Genomic DNA, 23,310 nt, shown 5'->3' on the forward strand with positions numbered 1-23,310 from the left:
TCTAGGTCAATTAAAACTTTTGTCCTTTTTGTGTTGCCAACATTGGTTTTTGTTTGCTTGTCTCTTTCTCTCTAGCAAACATGAACACACACACACACACACTAACACACACACACACACACACACACACACACACACACACACACACACACACACAGAGAGAGTTTTCCACATGTCTATATTTTACTCCAGTAATTTCCAAGGTTAACACCAGGTTAAGTGGTTGACCCTCAGGCTAGACCTCCGAACTGAAGGAGGGATAGCATTTCTATTGATGGACTAAGGGTGGAAAAGGTCATACATGCATATGTACTTGTCCTTACAGACACACACCCACACACTCACAAACCGCTCCCTCTGATAATGCCTGTTTATCCTCTCCTTCTTTCATCATCAGCTCATATCAACCACCCTGGCCCTGCTGCCACTATGATGTTCAATCACTACCCTAGATAGTACTTCAAAATATGATGTTGTCATGCAGCCTAGGTATTTATTCTGTCTTTTTGTTTATTATTTTGGGGCAATAAGACATGGTGATACATAGGATAATCAGCAGTTGGTATGCTTCAGTAAAACCCTCACTGATCAGCTATGATAGCAGGGTGGTCTCACCTTTATTACCAGCAGCCCCCCTTCCAGTGTTTTGCCATACGTACATTCTCTCATACTACACTGGCCTCTGTTATTTTATCTATGAATCACTTCAATGGAGCTGAATTATGTTGAGGTGGAATTTTTATCTACTCCGTCCAAGGGCCAAGAAAAATTATAACCATCCCCAAATCAAATTAAAAGAAAAAACAGTTGGAGCCATGGTTTGACAAGAGCAAGGCGCCTTTCATTAGAATGAGACTGATGTGGAACGACTAGGAGGCTAAGTGCAGAACATTCACTCATATGTACGATCATTTACACACACGTACACACATAAATACACACTGATATCATGGAAACAGTTGGTCAATGGCAACTGCATGGTGTTCTGTTGATGTCTATCAAGAACATCTGAACACTTCTTTCCTTTTTCAATATCCATCTTCACTTTCGACATAATTATCCATTTGACAAATGAAGTCGGCAAAAAAAGCACAATTCCACTCTAATGTTGTTTTGGCTCCAATGGTGCAGCTAATAAAGAAAGGCTGGTTGGCAGTAGGACATGCACATCATATCATGGCCTTAACTACAATGTTTGTTTTCTAAAACTCTAAATTACTGGCGCTCCTCGTCCCCCCATCGAGGAGACATTTATTTTTCTTTGGTGCTACCTACGTACAGTATATCTTTTTTCCCTTCCAATGAGTCTGTAACTAATCACTGCATTTGAACAGGAACCAAAAGAGGGCACTTAAGGGTCTTTGCAGAAAGAGGCTTAGATCTATTTTACTGGTGTCAGGACCTCAGCAAGGCCTATTGAAACAGTTACCTCTGGAAAAGTAGCTATTGAAATGGTCCCTGGTGACAAGCCTGTGCAATAGCGGAAACTGAAATGGGATTAAAGTACCAGACCTATCGTCCTCCAAGGGACAATGAATGGGCAGCACACAGGCCTCTGTATGAATGAAAATCAGACGTGTCTTTAAAGTAGTTCAGCTCGTTTATGTCTTATCAGATTACTAAATCAAACAGCAAATTTAACTCCTTCATCTCAAAATAATAATTAATTTGACTGTGGTTTGAAAGGCATGACTAAATAGCACCACAAAAGCTTGGGTAACTGTCAGACCATTTTGTATTCTATTATGCCGATCGATATGTATGTGTGGGGGTGGTTTGTGTTAATAAATATGAGCTCTAAACTGGACTGAGTGTGAGATTTGGCAGGCCTGAGTGGAGTTGTGTGGTTTGCCAATGCACAGTATTAAGACTTAGACATGTTGACATGAGTAACAGTTTTCAGAGTTTGCTGGGAGGACTCGTCAATTCCCGTCTGAATGATACTGGTTTAGAAAGGCAGGCAGCGCTCTTTATCACTATTTCAATATTCTGGCAGTGATCGTACAACTCAGCCAGATGCAGGCTGCTTAGCATGAGGCTGAAATGTCAGGAAAATGTCACCTGTAGAGCAACGGTGTGAGGAGGAGGAGGATGCCAATGAGTAACTTTTAACGTGTGCTTGTGTTTAATAAAAGTGGGTGGTCTCGAGCTGTGAAGACCAAATCTGTGTTTAAACTGTGCTTCCAGCTTGTGACCTTGAGAGTTACTTTGTTGGACTGAAAGTTATTTATTTGGACATCTTATACACACTTACAAATGACCATTAGGTGCTGTGTTTAATAAACAAACTGATTGGATTGCTTGTGAGAATGTGTGTGGTTTCTCTCCCTCGCTGTCCTCAAGGCCCCTCAGAACAGGCCTAATTTACCCCAAGGACACGGAAAATAGCACACACATTCACACATGTGCATATACATGTAGTATACACCTTACTACATAAACACATTCACATGCACACAAGCAAATACACTTTCACGCTGCACTTGTTGACCCAATCTCAGTCTCATTCAATTCAGTCTTTACTCACTCATCAGAGCTCCGAGGATTGGTTAAGGTTTCAGGGTGTGCTTTGGGCCAATAGCAACCACACTGAAGGGAATAGAACATTGTTATTTGCATACTGCCCCAACAGTAACCCCGAAGCAAGAACTCAAGGATGAGGTCATATCGAAGCTCGATCCAAAAACATAGAATAAAGCAAAAGGCAAAACTCTTACGAGATTTGTAAATGTTTTGTGTGTATGTGCTTATATTTCATTTTTCACTTTTACATTTTGTTCTCTCCTTTTTGATCTGTTTCTCTCCTAGGCGTATCTCAGGGAATCAGCTGAGGTATATCTCAGGCCATGCTCTCCAGGGCCTCCACAACCTCAAAGTTCTGTAAGTAACCTCCTGATCCCTCCCTTTCTCTCTCCCTATCCTACTCAGTCCTCCTCACAGGTGGGTTGTTCCAATCTAGCCTTTTGGGGGAAAGGAGTTGTGCTCCCGCCTTGAATAAAACACACAGGCCACGCATCATTAACTGCAGTTAAAGTTTATGGGCTGGGGGAGACCTGCCTTGCTTGCAGTTCCTTCATATCTGAACAAGCCCTGTTTCAGTTGCAAGCATACACACACACACACACACACACACACACACACACACACACACACACACACACACACACACACACACACACACAGGTGTAATACAGGGACCTCCCAGTCTCACTACCCACCAAGATTACATCAAGTGACAAAGAAATCACTTAAAACGCCATTTGAAGCTGTTCTCTTAACACCCCATTTCTCACAGTGTGTTCATTGCCTTATGATGCATGGCCACCAACTGTTCATGCTGCCGTTAAGTATTAAGTCATAAAAAAGTGCAAAGCAACCATAAAAACCATAGTACCTTCTGACTTGTGAGTGCGGCATCTAATGAGTTGTGGCCTTATTTCTAGTGAGTGCGAGACAAGGGTATTAAGGAGGTTTTCATGAGCCTTGGCAACCAACTCAATTCCTTTTGGAATGAGAAAGTTTGAGAAGCCCTGCCACATAATATAAACTTAGCTAGAGAATTGTGGTTTGTAATTTGAGGGAATCTAGGGAATTACCAGGCACAGTTGATTCTCTTTCACCTTGTGTTGTGAAACTCACCAGGACAGAATGAGTGAACTAGCCATGAATCCTGGGCTATTATGTCATTACTGCGGAAGGACACACATATTCCGAATTCATGCACGTCTGCAAGCACTATAACATCCGAGCAAACTTTGGACGGTCTGTTTGACCTCAGAGCAGATGAGCTGTCGGTTTCCTTCCTCAATGTATTAGTTAAACCCAGGCTGTGTCAAACATAAATGGACCGCTGACCTTGTGTAGGGTAACCGCAAAGTCCCTGCTGACTCTCATACACACACACACATACACTCACAGAAGGTTATGAACCCAGAGTGAAGTACAGCGAAGCTCCCCGTAGGGATTTTTTTTTAAAACAGGAAAAGACTCAATTCAATGTATTTATCATGGCATCATCATCCCTGTGGAAACATTTCACTGATCCTTTCAAAACCTGAGCAGCACTTTTTATGCACTGAAGCAATCATTGAATCTTACATAGGGGATTATTATGAAATACACTACCCTAAAAAAACATCTGACATCCAGAATATAACATATAGCTATATAAATGAGAGGATAAACAAAGAAATACAATGCTAAAATACAATACAATCTTTTGCACATGATCTCAAACATACAACAGAGGCATCAAAGTTGTTTCATGGTCACAAAGAATAAAGATACAGAATGCATCTATTATAATAACTTTACTGTAAACTCAGATTAACTGTTGTGACACAAGGCCTCACGCTCACAAAGACTGTTCTGACTGTTGTGGCACCATGATGCCATGATAAAGGCACAACAGTACTGCTCACACGACACACTGGAGACTATAAACCTTGTGCACTAATGTCAAACGACTGGTCACGATAAAAACTTTAAAGACAGAGAAAGCAAAGGAGGGAGAGGAAAGAGAGAGGGCTATTGTTTGCTCCCCACTTCCTCCTCACTTTTTGCTCCATTCTTCTGAGAATGACATCAGCAGGCCACCCAAGGAGCTTCTCTTTCTCTTTTCCTTTACCCTTCATTCTCTGCTTCTCTTCAAGCTTTCACTGGCCCTTTCCTTCTTGTGTCAGATTTCCCTCACTATGGAATTATTTGTTCTGCTTGATGTGACCTCACGCACACCACATACACTCTATCATCTACAAATCTGTATTTAACTGTACTAATATTCCTAATATTTGTATGTGCCTTTCAGAATGCTACAAAACAACCAATTGGAAAGACTTCCTGATGATGCACCATGGGACCTACCCAACCTGCTGTCAATGTGAGTCACTCTCTTCCATACACACACACACAAACACACATACACACACCCAACCTAATCATGCTGGTCTACCTCATCCAGCCACGACTGAAACATCCCATGGCCACCCACCCACACATCTCAGATCTAACCGCATTGCAGGTATAGAGTACCACTGACATATTACAGACCATACCCCAACGGCGGCTAAAATAGTTGTGCATTTAGTACTGCCTGACGGTAGGAGTCACAGCCTGATTGTGTCAGTGCAATTCATGGTAGCATCTGGAAGCCATGAGGGAAACAGCAGACACTGCAGGCCAGGGAGAGCATCTCCAATGAGCTGTGAAACAACCCCATTTTCCATCAATTCCCCCTCTCTTCCTCCTCCGCTCCTCTCCTTCGTTCTTCTCCCACCACCCACACCGCTATCCCCCTGGCTAATGAGAGTGTTTGGTGGCTTAATTGTCTCATCTGTGGGGTCATGTGTGTATGTGTATGTGTGTGTGTGTGTCAGCGTGCATGTTTGGGCGGGTGCATGTGGACCACCTCATCTGTAATTCCTCACCCCGACCTGTCTCTCCCAACTTTATACCACATATGTACTCCACAACCCCTCTTTCCAAATTAATAATTATTTGTAAATATCCATAAAGCCATTTCCTTCATCACACAGACACAAATGGCTGGAGTTGTAATGTAGGAGGGGCGTACACATGTTACTCCTCTACCACCTACAATGTTTCCTCGTCTGGTATAAAGCAGGCATGCTCTCCCTCAATACAATCACCAAGTTTGCACACGCACTCACACATGTGTACACACTGTACAGGCAGTCACTGGCTCAGTCTGTCCTTGTGTGAGTATGTGCAAGCATGACTTCACAATTTACTGTCATGATGATTCTGATGTCTTTGTCTTTAGTCAGTGTGTATGTGTGTGTGGTCTTCCCTCATTTGCTTCTCATAGAGATGGTCTCAAGAAATGAAAAATAAACCCAACACACATAGACACACAGAGACAGTGTATAGAGACGTACCTTGTCATTACAGTAATGATAAGCCCAGCAGAGTAAGATTACTTGAAAGGCTTTGGAGAGTGAAGCTTGTCGGCGCCTCTCACTGACATAAAACACATCAGGTAAAAAGAAAAAAGGAGAGACAGCTTCTGAGTCAGCACATGGGTTTTAAATTGGTATAAATGTATGAAGGAGGCTTTCATCCAAAATAAATCATCACTTAACCTCAGACAAGAATCCTTTTGTCAGTACAGAACTGAAACAGAGTCAAGAAATTTGTCTCACCATTTGGAACAGGCTAATTACAACACACAGAGCTGTCAGTGCTGCTGTTTACTTGGGTGCGATCATTAGGCAGACGTGTTTTGGGTCCCGGCCCGCAGGTTAAGCAGCTTAATCATCACTGATGAGTTCCACAAGCAACACTAAATCTGTTTTTATAGATTTGACTCAATGGCAGTGAAATGTGCTTCTCCAACTTCTCTGCTGTATAAAACGTTGGCCATCTGGAGAATTGAACCAGTGGAGGCAGGTCCACAGATCTCCTGGATCTCCATTTAAGAGTACTTTCTCTTTCTGCCTGTATTTCTCTCTCCCATAATCATACCTCAGACTTTGATGTGACAGACAGGAAATAGTTGCTGCTTTATTGGCTTCTGTAGAACATTCCTGGTTCTGTCTGGACCTTCGGGAGGCCTGGCAGGTCCACCTAGAGGAGCAATTATTATTTTGCCCTGGAGAACAGACCAGTCTTCCGTAGCTTTCATCCTGTGATTTGGGTCAGGGACAAACAATGTCCACAGTTAGAGCACACACGATGGAAGGACGATGTTTAGTGACGAAAGAATGTGCTCAGGAAGTAGAAAAGATGAACATTTCTTGAAGCTGTTTGTGTGTGCACACACACACATCCATTTGTATTTACATGTATGCTCAAGGGTGTTTCTCTGTGTGCTTGTGTGTGAGCATCTGCCAGTGTATACAGTTGCCTCTCCTGATGGAAAATTTCCCTGGGGAGAAAAGCCCGGAGAAAAGCCCAGAGTTCAGAGTTCAAGTTCAGATATCACTTTGATGATGCTGTTTGTTTGGTGAAGCCTCTGAGGGGTGAGGAGGCTGAGGAGAAGCTGCAGTGCAAGAATAAAAGTACCACAGTGGAAGATTGATAAGGGGGGATGTTTGAAAGATGAACAAGAGTTAAGGAGTGAGATGCAAAGGGGTTTGCAGCGGTTGGGAGTGCGTCAATGAAGATGTAAGAAACAAAATGTGATTGTGAGAGGGGCTGGAGAGAGAAAAAAGAGATTAATGAATGAGTGTGAAGGGTCAAAGAAAGAAGAATAGCAGGAGGAAGTGGTCTCAGCTTGTCAACTCTGCCCTTAGGGGATCATTCATCACTATGGACAGTGTGTATGCATGTGTGCATTTACATGGGGTGTGTGTCACACTCTTGCCTGTGGGTTGAAGACACCACGAAGGGGACAAAGGTTTGTTAGGTTTTGTATGGTTGAAAAGATGAAAGTACACGCATGAGAGGAAATGTGTGTGTGTGTGTGTGTGTGTGTGTGTGTGTGTGTGTGTGTGTGTGTGTGTGTGTGTGTGTGTGTGTGTGTGTGTGTGTGTGTGTGTGTCTGTGTGTGTCTGTGTGTCCTGTTGAAATGGGCTGTGTTTGTGTCTGAGTGGTGGATACATCAGGAACTAATGGCGACAGCAAGACTCCAATGGAAAGAGTGAAGGAGGAACAGCTGAGGATGCATCTTTAACTGTTCCTCCCTCCGTCTGTCTTTCCCTTTTTCCAGACACAGAGGGAGGAACACTTTACACAACATAAATAAAGTGAGGTAGAATGAAACAGGCTTGGCAAAACCGTTCCTACATGTTTGAGTCTGTGTTTTTCTCATCTTACATTTCATACATGTCTGTGCTGGTGAACCTAGACATGGCTTATTTAGCATGGGAATAAATCATAATGAGGAGCTTCTAAAAAGCTGTAGCAAAGATGAAAGGGGGAGAATAAAGGATGTGTAATTCTCATAATAACCTTCCTGTAAGCCAAAGTGTTTCAATGCCACGACACACAACCACTAATGCACACACAAGCAGGGATACACATGCACATAAGCAAACATAATGTACTTAGACTTGGCGATTATCTTGCTAAGCTTAGTTCCTCTCACCCTGCAGGCGTCTGGATGCTAACCTGTTGTCTGAGGTTCCGGCTGGGGCCTTTAGAAGGGTTCACTCTCTAAGACACCTGTGGTTGGACGACAACTCCCTAACAGAGATCCCAGTGACGGCACTGGACTCCCTGCCCTCCCTTCAGGCTATGACGCTGGCCCTCAACCAGATCACACACATCCCAGATTATGCATTCACCAACCTCTCCGCTCTTGTCGTACTGTAAGTGACATCTTGATTTGTTTACTTTAAACTCTCCTGAGTTTGAGTTTCTCAGCTTACCAGAGAAAGTGATTTGTTCTGTTGATTTAGAACTACAGCAGTGATCACTGCAGTGTGGAAATCTTTTTTCGAGAGCGTCATTTCTGATTTGTTGAAAATTATTTGTGGCCTTTTTCCCAGGCATCTCCATAACAACCAAATCAAGAGCATGGGCGCAAGATGTTTTGAAGGTTTACAGAGTCTTGAGACACTGTGAGTATCGCACATGCACGCAAGCACAAACTCTCACACACAAACGCACGCGCGCACGCACGCACGCATGCACGCACGCACACACACACACACACACACACACACACACACACACACACACACACACACACTCCCCAACACTGATTTCATTTCATAGGCCCAAATGACTACCCCTGCTGTTTCCCTAAACACAGACACAGGCTTTGTGATGACAAAGTATCAGCAAGTATCAACATCCAATCTGTATGGTCATGTTTACAACAATCACATTCCCTTAGAATAACCCTAAGATATATGAGGAACTCCCAGAGATATAACCTCAGAAAGGTAATATAACCCAGAGCCATCAATTTACTCACATTGTGTGTATGCCTCATTTCTTTTTGTGTGTGTCAATGTGGTGATACTTGGAACACTTGAAATTAATGTGTTTCTATAAATCTCAGGTACCAAGTCTTTGCCAAAGAATAATAAAGCGTAGCGCTAAATCGTAAAGTCATAATGATTAATGTCCTGGTAATTTCAGCAGGTGCTTGAAGGTTTCTCAAAACCACAACCAACAAATGAACGACAGGAATGTGAAGATGAAAAGTTGCTCTTTGATTACCTTGAAGTGACATCAACAGATTCCTCTGTGTTTTGTAAAAGTAATTGCTTAGCAGCACTGAGGTCAAATATAGCTCAGCGGGGCTACAGGAGTGTACGTGCCGTAATTTCAATAACTAGATCCTTACCGCACACCAATATGGAAACCACAGAAAACTGACAGTCTTATGAAAGAGGTGGAAAGAGAAAGCCAGAGAAATTGAGAGAGCATGACCATGTCTCCTGCAAAATTCATGGTGGTCTGATGAAAACACCATTTCTGGTATGCTGCTTAACAACCTGTTGAAGTGTTAAAAATTATGTGTTTTTATGAGCATGTGTGTGGGCACATGCATGAGTGTGCATATCAGCAAGTACTTCTGCGTGTGCATTTGCAGTGTATAGCCAGATTATCACTCAACTTAAAAGCTATTACCCTTCCTGGGATGTGTGAGGGAATACGGTGTAAGTGTGGGAGCCATGGTTGATAGGATGAAGGGAAATGAGAGAATGAAAAAAAGAGGGATGGAGCACTCTGGACCAGAATAGTGTGTGTTAAAGTGCTGTGGCCGTCAGCGTGGGGAGAGACGTATGATTCAGCAGGATAAGATGACAGGTGTCACTGACGTGGGGATTGTGCTGGTATGAGGTGTTAATCTCTCACAGCAGTTTTGCTTATGAGAAATACTGATGGATATACTGTATGCATTTACTGTATTGACCATGTAAGGGAATTCTATACAGTATGAATGTGCTGAACATGTAAAGGATTCTTTCCATAGCCTCACCGTTATATGACCCTCTAAGAATATGTGCCTCTTATCATGAACATTAGAAACATAAGGAAGGGGTAAATTTGGAATAGTGAAACATGTCCGTACAGTGATGTAGGGAGGAGTTTAAGAAGATGTCTTTACAATCATCATAATTGAAGAAAACCAGGGAACTCAGGAGGGGGGGGGACTCAGAATTTCTTAGATTAAAGACGGCTACTCATATACAGACAAGACATACAGTAAAAAAAACAAAAAAAAAAACTTTCCCTGCCACCTGCATATGAGCTGTGTCAACTATAGCAACGGTTGTTATGATACTGTGTTTCCTGGGAAACTAATCAGAGACAGACCTAAATAATCAGGTCAGAGCAGCAAAGGTGAAGGGTCAAATCCAAAATTCACACTCTAGCCGTTTCTGAGAGTGGAGAGTAAATGATTATGCACACGTTTGTGATCAGACACAGTTTCTTTCACACAGAATATTACATATGGATGAATTATGATTTATCTTACAAGAAAATAAAACCTCCATCATGTCATAGAGTCTACATTTCAATATCTTATGTAATCGTGACTGTTTATCTTGCGGCCTCTCTCTCTCTCAGGGATTTGAACTACAATGATCTCCAGGAGTTCCCTGTGGCCATCAGGACACTGAGTAAGCTTCAGGAACTGTAAGTGCACACACACGCACGAGCACACACACGAAAACACACCTGCCCAACATGACTATCATGGTTGCGTTATCCCAAGTAATCCCGTTAAGTGATTTTAATGTGGCACTCGGATACAATCTCTCTCGCCCTAAGCAGGTGCTGGCTACACACCCACACACCCGCTTGCCTGCACGTACACACAAACTGTTTTCCCTCAGCTTCAGCAGATGTTCCACAGCGTGCATATGTGTCACAGATACAGCGTATGTGTGCGTGTTTACATCTCATGTGTCCAAAAAAGTTTTTCAGCTGTGCAACGGCAGGTGCAACATGAGGACATATGACTTGCCTCTCGCTCACAAACACACTCTGTCGCCCCTCCAAACACACACACACACGCATACACACACACACAAAATCAGAAAAATATTGATAGACCGTCTGACTAACAGTATGTTTTATATTTGCAGGGGCTTCCATAACAACAATATCAAAGCCATCCCAGAGAGGGCCTTCGTGGGAAACCCTCTGCTCCAAACCATGTGAGCTTAATGCTTATCCTTGATTTTACAATGTGCACATATTTGATAAACACATAATTGCTATTTCATGTCAACATTTATAACACAACTCATGAGCAAAAGCAAATTCATCAGAATATCTCCAAAATAATTTTCTCTTGCTTTCTTGCAGTCATTTCTATGAGAACCCTATCCAGTTTGTGGGAAAATCTGCTTTCCAATTCTTACCTAAGCTGCACACACTGTAAGTATGTGGTCAGTAGAAACTGTTCCACTAAGTTAGCTCAAACACTGTTTAAATCATTTTCTGTCCCTAGCAGTGAGAGTGGACATGTGTAATGGCCTACTGAATGATGTTGTGTTAGTGTATTGCTGTGCAGTGTGCTGTTGTGGTAAGGGAGAGTGCGTTGTAAGAACATGTTGAATGGTGTGACTTATGATGTCTAGTGAGACAGCCAAAACAGCCGTGTTGATGTTGGAGGAAAAGTGTGATGGCAGAAATGAGCTGTTAGACAAAGTCTGTGTGCACATGCATGCGTTTGTGTGTGTGTGTGTGTGTGAGAGAGGGAGTTTTCTGACACTTTTCTCCCTGTTCTACTGCAGTTCCCTTAATGGAGCAACCCAAATTTGTGAGTTTCCCGATCTGAAAGGAACCACCAGCCTGGAAATTTTGTAAGTGTTTCCCCCACCCACCACTACACACGCATAGTATTATTTAATCAAGTATGTCTTCACCACATACAGCAACAAAGAATGTGAAAAGAGTCGACACTGAGGTTGAGGGTAGAGATACAATCCCTGGAGTCTGAGTACATTAGAGAGAAAGAGTGGAGAGAAATATGGAGAAGAAAGAGAGAGACACACAAAGAAAGCCCGGAGTAAAAATGAGAGAATATGTATGTTTTAGGATTCTAGGAGAGAAGGGGAAAGAACAGGAGACTCAGAAATGGAATAGGGAGGGGTAAGCTAGTTATGCCAGCCAATGATAGGTTTGGCGAACCTACACAGCTCCCTGTCTGACCAAGTTAGACTCACAGGACTGGGGGATCCTTTCGCTTGCTTACACTTCGACAATGATCAGAGGATTGTCTCTCTCTCTATAGGACGCTGACCCGGGCTGGTCTCTCAGCTCTCCCTCTGGATCTATGTGAGCAGCTGCCTCGCCTCAGAGTGCTGTGAGTATAAACACACAAACATGCGCAGGGGAAGAGAGTGAGAGGTACAAAAACTGATACACAAACCCCAATTGTGGAGGGTTGTGCCCCCAAGCAATCATTTGCACAATCACAATGCTATGAAATCCAATAGCTCCCCAAAATTATTGCCCTGCTATATCGCCTTGCTCACAGAGCTGACTGTTCACCCGAAGACTCAAATAATCCTGTCACCCCCATGATTTCCCACGCTATAAATCCACAGCTGGTCACTGTGTTTATGTGTGTTTTGTGTGTGTGCATTGTGTATTGTTGTAGGGAGCTGTCTTACAATCAGATAGAGGATCTGCCCAGCTTTTACCACTGCTCTGCACTGCAAGAGATGTGAGTAGTAGCCCCCAGCACAATCAAATGCACATATGCATGACAATCAGTGTGTATGCCTGAATGTATTTTTCTCAACAGAGGGCTACAGCATAACCAAATCAGGAGGATAGAGTCAAGCACTTTCCAGCAGCTCACCTCTCTACGAGTACTGTAAGTGCATTTTCGTAAATTTCTTTCTTGAGAATGTACTATCTAGATCAGTGGTTCCCAACATGGGGTTCAGGACCTCCAAGGTGTCACCAGATTATGAATGGGATAGAAGAGAAGAAAAACAAAATATAAATCTGTTACAACTAAAATGTTTTTCCTCTGCTTTTTTTCTTTGTAAAGCACAACATAGTTGTACACCTCTCCTAACTCCAAGGAAAATTCAAATGAAACATTTGTGGAGGGAGAATCACTCCTGGTTAAACTGCTCATAACTCATAATTAAGAGATTGATTCATTTTAAGGGGTCAAAAGTCAAAAGGGTTGTGAGGCTATATATAATCAAGATCAAACTATGTACACTTATGACCCATTACTGACATCTAGTGGTGATAGGCATACAACATTCAATGTGTCATTCCAATTTCCTTGAGTGCATTTCAGTTTTCTGTCTTTTTTTCTGTCAGCGATCTGAGCTGGAATATGATCAATTGGATCCACACAGATGCCTTTGCCTCTCTTCACTCTTTGATCAAACTGTGAGTAAATATGCTAGTATTGTCATCTGGTCCTTCAGCAGTGTCACTCTTCTCCCTTAGAAAACATGCGGAATTTGTGTATCTTTAATCAAAGTTAAGCTGTATGTCAGAGCTGTAGCATTACCTAAAGCACTTGACTGTGAGTGCCACAGAAAACCAGTTGTCTTTGGCAGTCTACAGAGATCACTGATATGCATTTATTGTTTGCAAAACCCCTCTGTGTGGCCAGAAGACTCATCTCGTGTCATGCCAATATAAACTGATTCATTGTGTGAAGACTAGTTGAAGTATGCCTAGCTAAACAAGCAAACCCACTACATCTGACAGGAAGTGTTATCGGGAGGGAATCTGATAGAAGGCCTTGTCTGAACAGTTCAAAAATCTAAAAGACAAGGCCTTTTTGTTACTGAGGATGACCCTCGGCAATACCTGAAATAAAAACACACTGGCTTGCTCTCATCTGACACCCACTCCCTTCTGTTTTTTTCGGGGTCTTTTGTCTCAGGGACCTGACTGAGAACAGACTTAGCTCAGTGCCAGTTGCAGGTTTGGGGGGTCTCACCCATCTCAAGCTGAGGGGCAATATGGAATTATATGAGGCCTACAGTCCTGATCACTTCCCCCGTATGAGGTAACACACCCACCGTCCAGCATCATTCTCTTCTGTCTTGTCTAATATTAACTTTTCTATTTTGGTTTATTGACAAAAACTGATTTAAGATGATAACACACTGAGTACATTTTTACTGCTCCAGGTGTGTAACCTGTGGCTGTAACGAACAATGAATCCCTTCCCATCCCCTCAATTATCCTTCCTCTCACAACTTTCTATTAATATCTTAAATGTACCAAAAGCAGCCAAGTTTGACAATGGACTAATTACAGTGTATACCTGCAAGCTACTCTTGAACTGAACTCTGACAATGAGAAAGCATTTATCAGCAGCAAGTTAATTCTTGTTTCAAAGATTAACATCCCTCAAGGCCTGGAAAGGTGTAGTAAAATTAAAATGGAGAGTGAGTTTCAAATTAATAGGAGATGGCAGGTGATCAAGTGGCAATGTTAGCATGACTGTCAAACATCGCCCAAACCAGAACGCCTGGCAGAAATACATTTCAAAAGCACTGTATATATACAGTAAAGGCTTGCATAAAACCATCTACAACACAGACTTCAGAAAACTGACAGTTTCACTCACATTTTCCCTATCGATGATGTGGAATTTTGCTTGATTTTTCATTTGTAGTGTTGCTTTGAAATGTTCATGTAAATACTCTAAAAATAACTAAACGCTAAACTACAGTAGCAATGCTAAAAAAAAAAAAAATAATATCAAGTCAAGTGTTAAGGTTTTATAGCAGTTTCTTCATACACATTTGTTTTACTATTTGTTGTGGCATTATTCTTCCTGGTTTACATTACTGAGGCCATCTGTCTGTTACAGGGTGATCGAGATGCCTTATGCCTACCAGTGCTGTGTGTATGGTTCCTGTGATAGCTACAAGCCAGCCAGCCAGTGGGACACTGATCAGAGTAACACTGATGAGGACCTGCACAAGAGGACTGTAGCCATGTACCCTATCCATGCTGACACACACTGTAAGAAAGCACACACTTACAATATCTGTGTGAGCTTACATACTGTATTTAACACACATGGTGCAAGCCCAATGTAGAGGGGTAAAATAATACATGGAAATCTGAGTCCCATATGTCTGTGCTCACTGCCTAATTATTGACATAAGCCTGCTTGAAACATGTCAGAGCCTCACTGAGACTACAGCTACCTGGCAACTGACCCACATTTACACTCGAGTGTTGACCCTTATGCATTCCTGTGGCAGGCATAAAATATAAACACCAATAAACCAAAATCAAGATGAAATTAGAACAATTAAACCTACACCATTAAAGCTGAAAATAAAAATGAGCTGGGTGTACCAAAAGGCAACAATAATAAAAGATGATTAAACAATTACATACAACTGATTCAAATATATTTAGCTTTAATTGTTATAAAACCAGTCACGATGATCACATTTCCCAAAGTTACTATTATCTTATACAAAAATGTGTTTCAGTGTGAAAGAATGTTAGATCACCTCCCTTATAACTCCAACCCCCTACAGCCAGTGCCACACACAATCTAACATGCATTTATGTCTTAAGTTGTTTTTAATTGTCTTAAATGTTGTTATGGCTCAGGGAGTGCTATCTAAATTTCGTTACATTGTTGTCTGACCCTCAATATAATGACAATAAAGCTACTAATCTAATCTAATATAGAGCCTCAAATAGACTAACAGACCTTGTACAACAGATTGGCCAAAATGTATTGGACCTTTTTTTTTACCCTAATAATGCATGTTATTCCAGATGATCCCGACCTGGAGGAGTTCCAGCTAGAAATAGAGGAATCCAAACTACAGACCAGTGTCCAATGCACACCTACACCAGGTATGTGAAGATACACCTTCAGTGATACGATCAAGTTGTTAAGTTATAAATTGGCTTGCATACTGTTTTCTCCAAAATACAGTATTGGGTTTGTTTATCTAAAGCTGATAGTTTGTATCGTTTGTGCTGCTGCAGGTCCTTTCCGTCCCTGTGACTCTCTGTTGGGCAGCTGGCTGGTTCGTGTGGGTTTGTGGTCCATCTCCCTGGTGTCTCTCCTGGGAAACTCCCTCCTGCTCCTGTCACTCTTCAGCTCACCTGGCTACCTGTCACCACTCCGCTTCACTGTGGCCTGCATGGGCGCTTCAAATCTGCTGACGGGTGTGTGTACATGCACCCTGGCTCTTGTGGATGCTCTAACCCTGGGAGAGTTTGGTCACCATGGTGCCCGCTGGGAAGGGGGTCCTGGTTGTCAGGCGACAGGATGGGTCTGGGTGTTTGCATCTGAGGCAAGTGTGTTGCTGCTGACTCTGGCGGCTGTGCAGTGTGGTGTGAGTGTGACATGTGCCCGTGCCTATGGGAAGTCCCCATCCCTTGGGAGTGTACGTACATGCGCACTTTTCTGCCTCACTCTTTCCCTCACCTTGGCTTGTCTCCCACTGGTAGGAGTTGGGGAGTACGGGTCCTCACCTTTCTGCCTTCCCTCACCCCTGCCACCTCCAACCTCTCGGCTGTCATCCTCCCTGGTCTTCCCCTTGGCGCTCATTATGATGAACACCCTGTGCTTGCTCATAGTCACAGGTTCATACATCCGCCTTTACTGGGAATTACTTAGGGGAGAATGCGAGGGCCTGTGGGACTGTGCTATGATCAAACATGTTGCCTGGCTAATATTCACAAATGGCCTCCTCTATGTGCCAGTAGCTTTCCTTTCCCTTTGCTCCCTCCTGGGTCTCCTCTCTCTGGGGGAGGAGGTGCTAAAATCAGTCCTCCTGCTTCTGCAGCCCCTGCCTGCCTGCCTAAACCCCCTCCTCTTCCTGCTTTTTACACGAGACCACTCCCAGTTTTTCTTCTGGCCTTGCCCCAAAGCACATCCACAGCTACGTCGGGACCGCACCCTGGACTCACTGGTGTCTGTGGAGACAGAGAAGAGCTCCTGCTCCGATTCATCGACACAGGTGTCACTCGCTGATGCTGATACCCTATACAGTGGGGGGTCTTCTCCCCAACCACGGCTGGATCCCATCAGATTTTCCCACTGCTCGTCTACTTCCTCTGTTCCTCTCATCCCTTGCCAGATACCCACTCCCACTGCCAGAGACAGAGAAAGAGTGACAGAACGAGGGAGCCTGGACGACACTGAACGTCTGAAGAGTTTGGATCAAGATGTGATTCATAACACTTGGCCCCTGTATCACTCTGCCATGACTTCCTCTCTCACCTCTCATCCATGAGCCTCCAAGTTAGCTGTCTGAATAGTTGGGACACTATGGACACTCAAGGGCCATTATCTTACAGAAGCAGCAAGACCAGTACTGAGTTATCAGTCTACATGCACCTCAGAATGAGTCCACACAGAGACTGTAGAGTACTCTAGAGAAGTCTATGAGAGCAAAACAAAGTGCCTCTGAAAATGGAGAGTGCACCTAAAAGTTCCCTTCACAATAAAGACTATTAAAGGAAACATCACAATATGGCATTACTGTTCTAATAAAGGACAATTTCAGACACTATACAGTGGACTGTAACAGTCATGGATTCACATGACAAAAAGAGAGCTGAACTCAAAGCCTGTAACTACATGGAAAATATAAGCAGTGGTTTAGCCGTGGGGACTTTAGGTAGAGCAAGTAGAATTCTAAGCGTAAATGTTTATACTGAAATGTGATAATAAGACTTGCAGCTTAGAGGTTACAGATTGTTCGGTTATATTTTAAGTGGAGTTATCTACTATGTTTGTTTGTTTTATTTTATTATGAACTCCAACCTGTTGCTAAGATCTGTTTTAAATAAAGGGATTCATCATCAGACACGCCAGGTCATTTTTACCAGAGTAAGCTAACATTTTTCATTCATAGAAATGCTATTGTCAGATATATTTCTCTGCACCTATGTAATCGCTGTTATAAAACTTACTCATGTGGTGGTAAATTGCAACAGGAAACATATCGCACGTACAATTTCATATGGTTTACATGGTTTTGTCTCAAATATGAGACTGTCAAACATGAGGCAAGCAAACAGACTGAATGGGATGTAACTATCTTTCTACAGACTTTAGAGTAGGCTAGCAATATGTACATACAATGTAACTACCTCTGAACTAGCATGGTATTGACTCACTACAGCCTTATGATGTTTGTCTGCCTTTTTATATGATAAACACCAAATATATAATTTTATATGTTAAAAAATAAATCCTTAGTTTGTAAAAAAAAAAAAAAAAAAACAACTTGTGTTGCTATTTAGGATGTACATACTTTGTATACAACTGGTAAGCATATGTTTGAATAAAATTATCTTTATACTGTATACATCAACCACTTTGTTTATGCTACTTTTCTGAAACACACCTTCATACCGCCCAAGAAGTAAAGGCATTGTAAGTATTATATTACAGTCAACAATGAATTCATGTTAAACTAAACTTTATTATTATAATAAGACAAAAAAGGACATTCCACATATAAATATGACAATATTCAGGGTTAACAAGACAAATGCACACATAGTAAATTAAAGAAGGTATTACCACTGAATTGAAAATTAAAATACACTCTTTACATACTGGCAGGTGGTTCTGGAGAAGAGACCTGTGGATCTAACAAGTGTGGTGCAAACTACACACAGTTTTTCTTTGTTGGCTCCTCTTCCTCCTGCTGTGTGTGGAGGGCCTCTCTTTTGCGTGATGATGCTTTCTGATCTGGGGTATTTTCTTTGTTGCTCTCTGTGACTCCCTGAACACAGACAGATACAAACTATTTCATACAATGACAGCATTGCCCATGTGCCATTATTCCACATTCCAAACTAAAAAGTTTGAAATGTTAAGGGCACATTTAAACACAAATTGTACAGCCTGCATCACTTTGAAGCACTGAAGTTCAAGTCTATAAAAGGAGTACAGCACCACCTTGTGGATAGAAGATACCACTACAAACCGCCAATTTAATTACAAGGTACACTGATTTACTAAGATCCCAAATAAAGGGTTCTAAATTGCGTGTACAATGCAACAGACTGCACGTTTGGTTAGTGTGCGTTTTGCAGGTAATCTACTAAGAATAGCTGCACAAATGACAACAGGTGGAGACAGCAGTATTTCAATGAGTGTTATGCATGTCTTAAAGGAGAGCTTGGACAAGCAGAAAGCCCGCAAATGTAAAATGAAAACTGACCCCATGGAATTAGAGGTTCTAGTGGTAGAGGTTAACAAACATATTGAGTTACAGCAAATAACATATCACCAGAAAAGAACACTATATGGGAGAGTATTTGTGACAAAGTCAATGCTGTTAGTAAAACCAAAAATATTCCACTTCAAAAATATTAACACGGGTCGATTCTGTGAGTATTCTGTCATTGTGCCTCCATCTCCTCCTCACCACAATAACAGCAGTCATCTGTGTGCACTACGCAGCTGGTTAATACCTGCCTTTCAAACGTATTATTTATTGATGCAGTTATTGTCAGCAAAATTAACTCCAGGTTTGGTAAATCACAATGTGTGTGCTAAATTAACATATTTGCATTTTCTCCTCCCTGTATTTTGCACACTGGGGTAAAAACGCCCTATATTTAGGGCTGGGCGATATGGACAAAATCAAGTATCACAATATATTTGACCAAATACCTCGATATCGATATTGCAACGATAATGTAGAGATGACTCTTGATGCTTTCACAAAATATTTACACGATGAAATGTTTGATAAATAATCATCGGTAATGTGGTTATAATGACAAAGTGGGTAAAAGTTAAATAACAGAACAGCTAGAACTCTGGTTCAGTCTGGTAAGTTCAAAAAATTACACATTTTTACAGTAATGCAACATTTAAAAGCAGGAAAAGACAACTCTGATGACATATCACAATATTACGATATCCTAAATCTAAGACGATATCTAGTCTCATATCACGATATCGATGTAATATCGATATATTTCCCAGCCCTACCTATGTTACATATTCATTATTGCGAAACGTACTAAATGGACAGTGCGTATTATCTTGCACGTTTAAAAGACACAACCTTCAGTGCGCCTTTAGTAGATCAACTTGTACATTTTTTTGTGGGTGATGTAAAGTTTACACACATTTTTAGTACACACACAAACCTTAAGTAAATCAGACCGTGAGTCAACAATACATTTCACCAGAGACAGTCAGCATATAATAGAATTTTAAAAAGATTCAAGAGAATAAACTGTTTCATTTATGAACAACAGTTAATACTTTACTTTATCAGCTTCGACTATATGCCGGAGTGACTTACCGTGTTCTTCTGAACAGCATGTTCCTCTGTCCACTTCTTGGCCGTCTGCATGAACAGTTGTTTGTTGTATTTGAACTCTGATGACTGCATTCAAAAAAAATGTTTCTTTACAATGTCCTTCAGATGTATACAGTGGTGTTTCAAAATCGATCAGTCTCGCAATGCTTTTCTACTGTGATTTTAACACTGTAAGAGGCTGTTTTTGTGACAAGAGGTAAGAATTTCTACCCTGACTTTCAACAAAACATCTGGCTTGTAAATAAACAGCATAATTGAGATCATTTTTGAAGCATAGTATGACTTGTATGATAAAAGTAATGCCGCAAAAGCTTCACATACCAATATTTGTTAGGAAAACCACAAAAGAATGATTAAACCACTGCAATGTGATTGTGTTCGGTATCAATGCTAGGCTATTGCATGCTGTGTACTGTATTATATGTGTGATTATGAGATGAAGTGCAACTCACTATATCAGCCATGAGTGGGTCATCTGGATTGGGCTCAGCCATGAGCAGCTGGATGGAAGTGAGGACTGTGGAGATATTTAGGGATGGCTTCCAGGCACCCTGAATAAAAAAATAAAAAGCAGGAAAAATAACAACACTTGTAAGATGGTACATCTTATTTATTTATCACTTCTTGATCCAAACTCTTCAGATTATTTGAATTGTACTTTTAATCTGTTACAACCTTTGGTGGGAGTTTGAGAGCATCATGGCAGATACGTCCTGAATTGTCAATGTTTGGGTGATAGATGGGTGTCAAGAATCGGATTTTGGGAGGCTCAAATGGGTATCTAGAGAAAATAGCAGATCAGTCCTACTACAGAGTAGTAAGCAAAGAAAAAGGAGAGCGAACTCCTTTAAAAATGTTAAATCTCAGAGAAATTTACCTCTCAGGGACCATGATCTCCAGGGAAAAGAGTCCACCTTCATATGGAGTTCCTGTCCCTCCAACTATCTCTGTAAATGAAGGGAATGAAAATAAAAACCTTCCTATGAATCAGCTGGTCAGCTGCTGCACATTCAACAGCATGTACCTGCAACTATCATGTTGGTCCATTTACAGTACTGTGCAAAGGTTTTAAGCTCTAAAAGTTAAGTGAAGATGTTTTCAAAAATATTTGCCATCAGTGGTTTTTATTCGTCAATTAACTTAATACAAAGTGCTGTAAACAGAAACAAACTGATTCAATTCAATAAAAGCTTGCTCCAAACATCTTTGTAGAACTTTCTGTGTTTATCTCAATTGCTTCTGTTTCATAATTTAATCTTAATCTGGCTCCATAACTTTGAGATTAGGACACTACAGGGGCCATACCATCTGTTGCAGAACTCTCTTTTCTTCTTGTCAATGAAGATAGTTATTTATGACTCTGGCTCTATGTTTGTGGTCATTGTCATGCTGCAGACTATATTTGGGACCAATCAGACACTGTCTACCCAAGGCTTTGAAGCTGTGGTGCAAGTTAGAGAACTCTAGTGCCTGCCAGCTGCTGTCAATCAAACACAGACCACAGACATTTCCCCAAAGACCTTATTTTTCTTTTTAATATAAAAACCCCTTTTCAGAAAATACAGGCATTATTTTTTCTACAAAGGAGATAAGTAAGGAAAATTAAAAAGGAGAATTTAAGACAATAAATTAATTCTTTTAAATGATTTTGATCAAATATATAAGGTAATGATAACTAAATAAGTTACTATTATTATTAAATTACTAATTAACCTTTGGCATTAGTCCTGTTTTAGATCCAGTTCCTGGACCTTGATGAGAGTACTTACGTGCCCGGAGGTCGTCTATCCGTTCCTCGGTCTGCCAGCATGTTATCCCGGGAGGTGGCTCGGTGCTCAGCATCTGAAGTTCACGCTTCAAACGAGAAGCTCTCTGCATCCTGTTAAACGATGAGTAGTGGAGTGTAGCTAAGTTATATCAACAAGTACTGATATTGCCCCTAGGGTTATCGATTGATTAAGTTGGTACAGGAACAAAATCATTTGTTGTATGGTTATAAGTTTATTAACATGGGCGTACGTATTACATACGTCAAATTACACTGTCACGAATGTACCACTGCTTATACTAGCTAATTAATATGTTATCCTTCTAAATGGTGTCGCTATGAAAACATTAGCATGTCATTCTCGGGCCAGTAACAACGCTGGAGTTAAAGTAAGATGTTGTTCACTCGATATTAAATTACATTGGCTTACTTTGCTTCCTCTTTTGCAGTTGTCTTCCACTTCTCGACCGCCGCTTGTCTTTACAGCAGAGACAGAGGAGAGACGACGTGGTGTCTGTTTTGGATTTCCCCGCGCGCTTCTTCTTCTTCTTCAGTTTTAATGGCACTCACCCCGAGCATGATCGCCACCAACTGTTGCACTGAAAGCATTATTGAAAATACATCTGGCCTCTTTATTAGGTCCACCTGCGCAAGCTAATGCAGATATAACAGCTCTGCTATAAATTCTATATTTATGAAACTTATACATTTTCAGTTTATATATATATATATGTGTGTGTGTGTGTGTGTGTGTGTGTGTGTGTGTGTGTGTGTGTGTGTGTGTGTGTGTGTGTGTGTGTGTGTGTGTGTGTGTGTGCGTGTGTGTATATATATGTATATACAAACGCTTTGAATTGGATTTGGATGAAACAAAATGTCATTTGGTGGCGTTCATCACTGTCTTTATGCTTCCAATGAGATATAAGGACTAATTCAGTCCATATGTCTATGGCATCAACTAAAGACTATTACATATTTCACCAATTCGTCTAGGCCTATATTTAGATTATTTATATCAATTTAGATAATAGATCAGGGTTTAACACTGGCACTAAGAAAGGATTATTGCCATGCACTATTACTATATTTTAGATGCCTTACCTGGATTACGGAATTAATTGCTTATAATTTGGAATGCTGTAATTGGTCCTCTGCACTTTCATTAATGCCTTGTACCTTGTTTGTGTATATTTTATCTAATTATCATATATATATATATATATATATATATATATATATATATATATATATATATATATATATATATATATATATATATATATATATATATATATACATAGTAATACTATATACAGTATTTAATTTGACATGTATATCAAGCATCAA

At 41.2% G+C, this 23,310-nt stretch overlaps 2 protein-coding genes across 2 annotated transcripts in view; one reads left to right on the forward strand and one right to left on the reverse strand.

The window, feature by feature from the left end:
* The window catches only part of LOC133987458 (leucine-rich repeat-containing G-protein coupled receptor 6), a 39,311-nt gene extending 22,067 nt beyond the window's left edge, over positions 1-17,244 (forward strand). The window contains exons 3-18 of the mRNA XM_062426838.1: positions 2,809-2,880; positions 4,808-4,879; positions 8,055-8,270; positions 8,451-8,522; positions 10,489-10,557; positions 11,010-11,081; positions 11,233-11,304; positions 11,664-11,732; positions 12,164-12,235; positions 12,533-12,598; positions 12,680-12,751; positions 13,216-13,287; positions 13,793-13,918; positions 14,732-14,886; positions 15,664-15,744; positions 15,880-17,244. Coding sequence (XP_062282822.1) covers positions 2,809-2,880; positions 4,808-4,879; positions 8,055-8,270; positions 8,451-8,522; positions 10,489-10,557; positions 11,010-11,081; positions 11,233-11,304; positions 11,664-11,732; positions 12,164-12,235; positions 12,533-12,598; positions 12,680-12,751; positions 13,216-13,287; positions 13,793-13,918; positions 14,732-14,886; positions 15,664-15,744; positions 15,880-17,135 — 2,614 coding nt within the window. The 3' untranslated portion in view covers positions 17,136-17,244. The remainder of the gene's footprint in view (positions 1-2,808; positions 2,881-4,807; positions 4,880-8,054; positions 8,271-8,450; positions 8,523-10,488; positions 10,558-11,009; positions 11,082-11,232; positions 11,305-11,663; positions 11,733-12,163; positions 12,236-12,532; positions 12,599-12,679; positions 12,752-13,215; positions 13,288-13,792; positions 13,919-14,731; positions 14,887-15,663; positions 15,745-15,879) is intronic.
* Positions 17,245-18,389: 1,145 nt separating this feature from the next.
* On the reverse strand, positions 18,390-22,502 carry ube2t (ubiquitin-conjugating enzyme E2T (putative)). Its single transcript, XM_062426839.1, has 7 exons — positions 22,394-22,502; positions 21,965-22,074; positions 21,073-21,142; positions 20,871-20,976; positions 20,648-20,746; positions 20,178-20,261; positions 18,390-18,638 (listed from the first exon to the last, which is right to left on the reverse strand). The coding sequence occupies exons 2-7, from the start codon at positions 22,071-22,073 to the stop codon at positions 18,522-18,524; spliced, it is 585 nt and encodes a 194-aa protein (XP_062282823.1). The 5' UTR covers position 22,074; positions 22,394-22,502; the 3' UTR covers positions 18,390-18,521.
* Between the last annotated feature and the right edge of the window lie 808 nt (positions 22,503-23,310).

This window comes from Scomber scombrus, chromosome 10 (assembly GCF_963691925.1).
Source record: "Scomber scombrus chromosome 10, fScoSco1.1, whole genome shotgun sequence".
Taxonomy (NCBI): domain Eukaryota; kingdom Metazoa; phylum Chordata; class Actinopteri; order Scombriformes; family Scombridae; genus Scomber; species Scomber scombrus.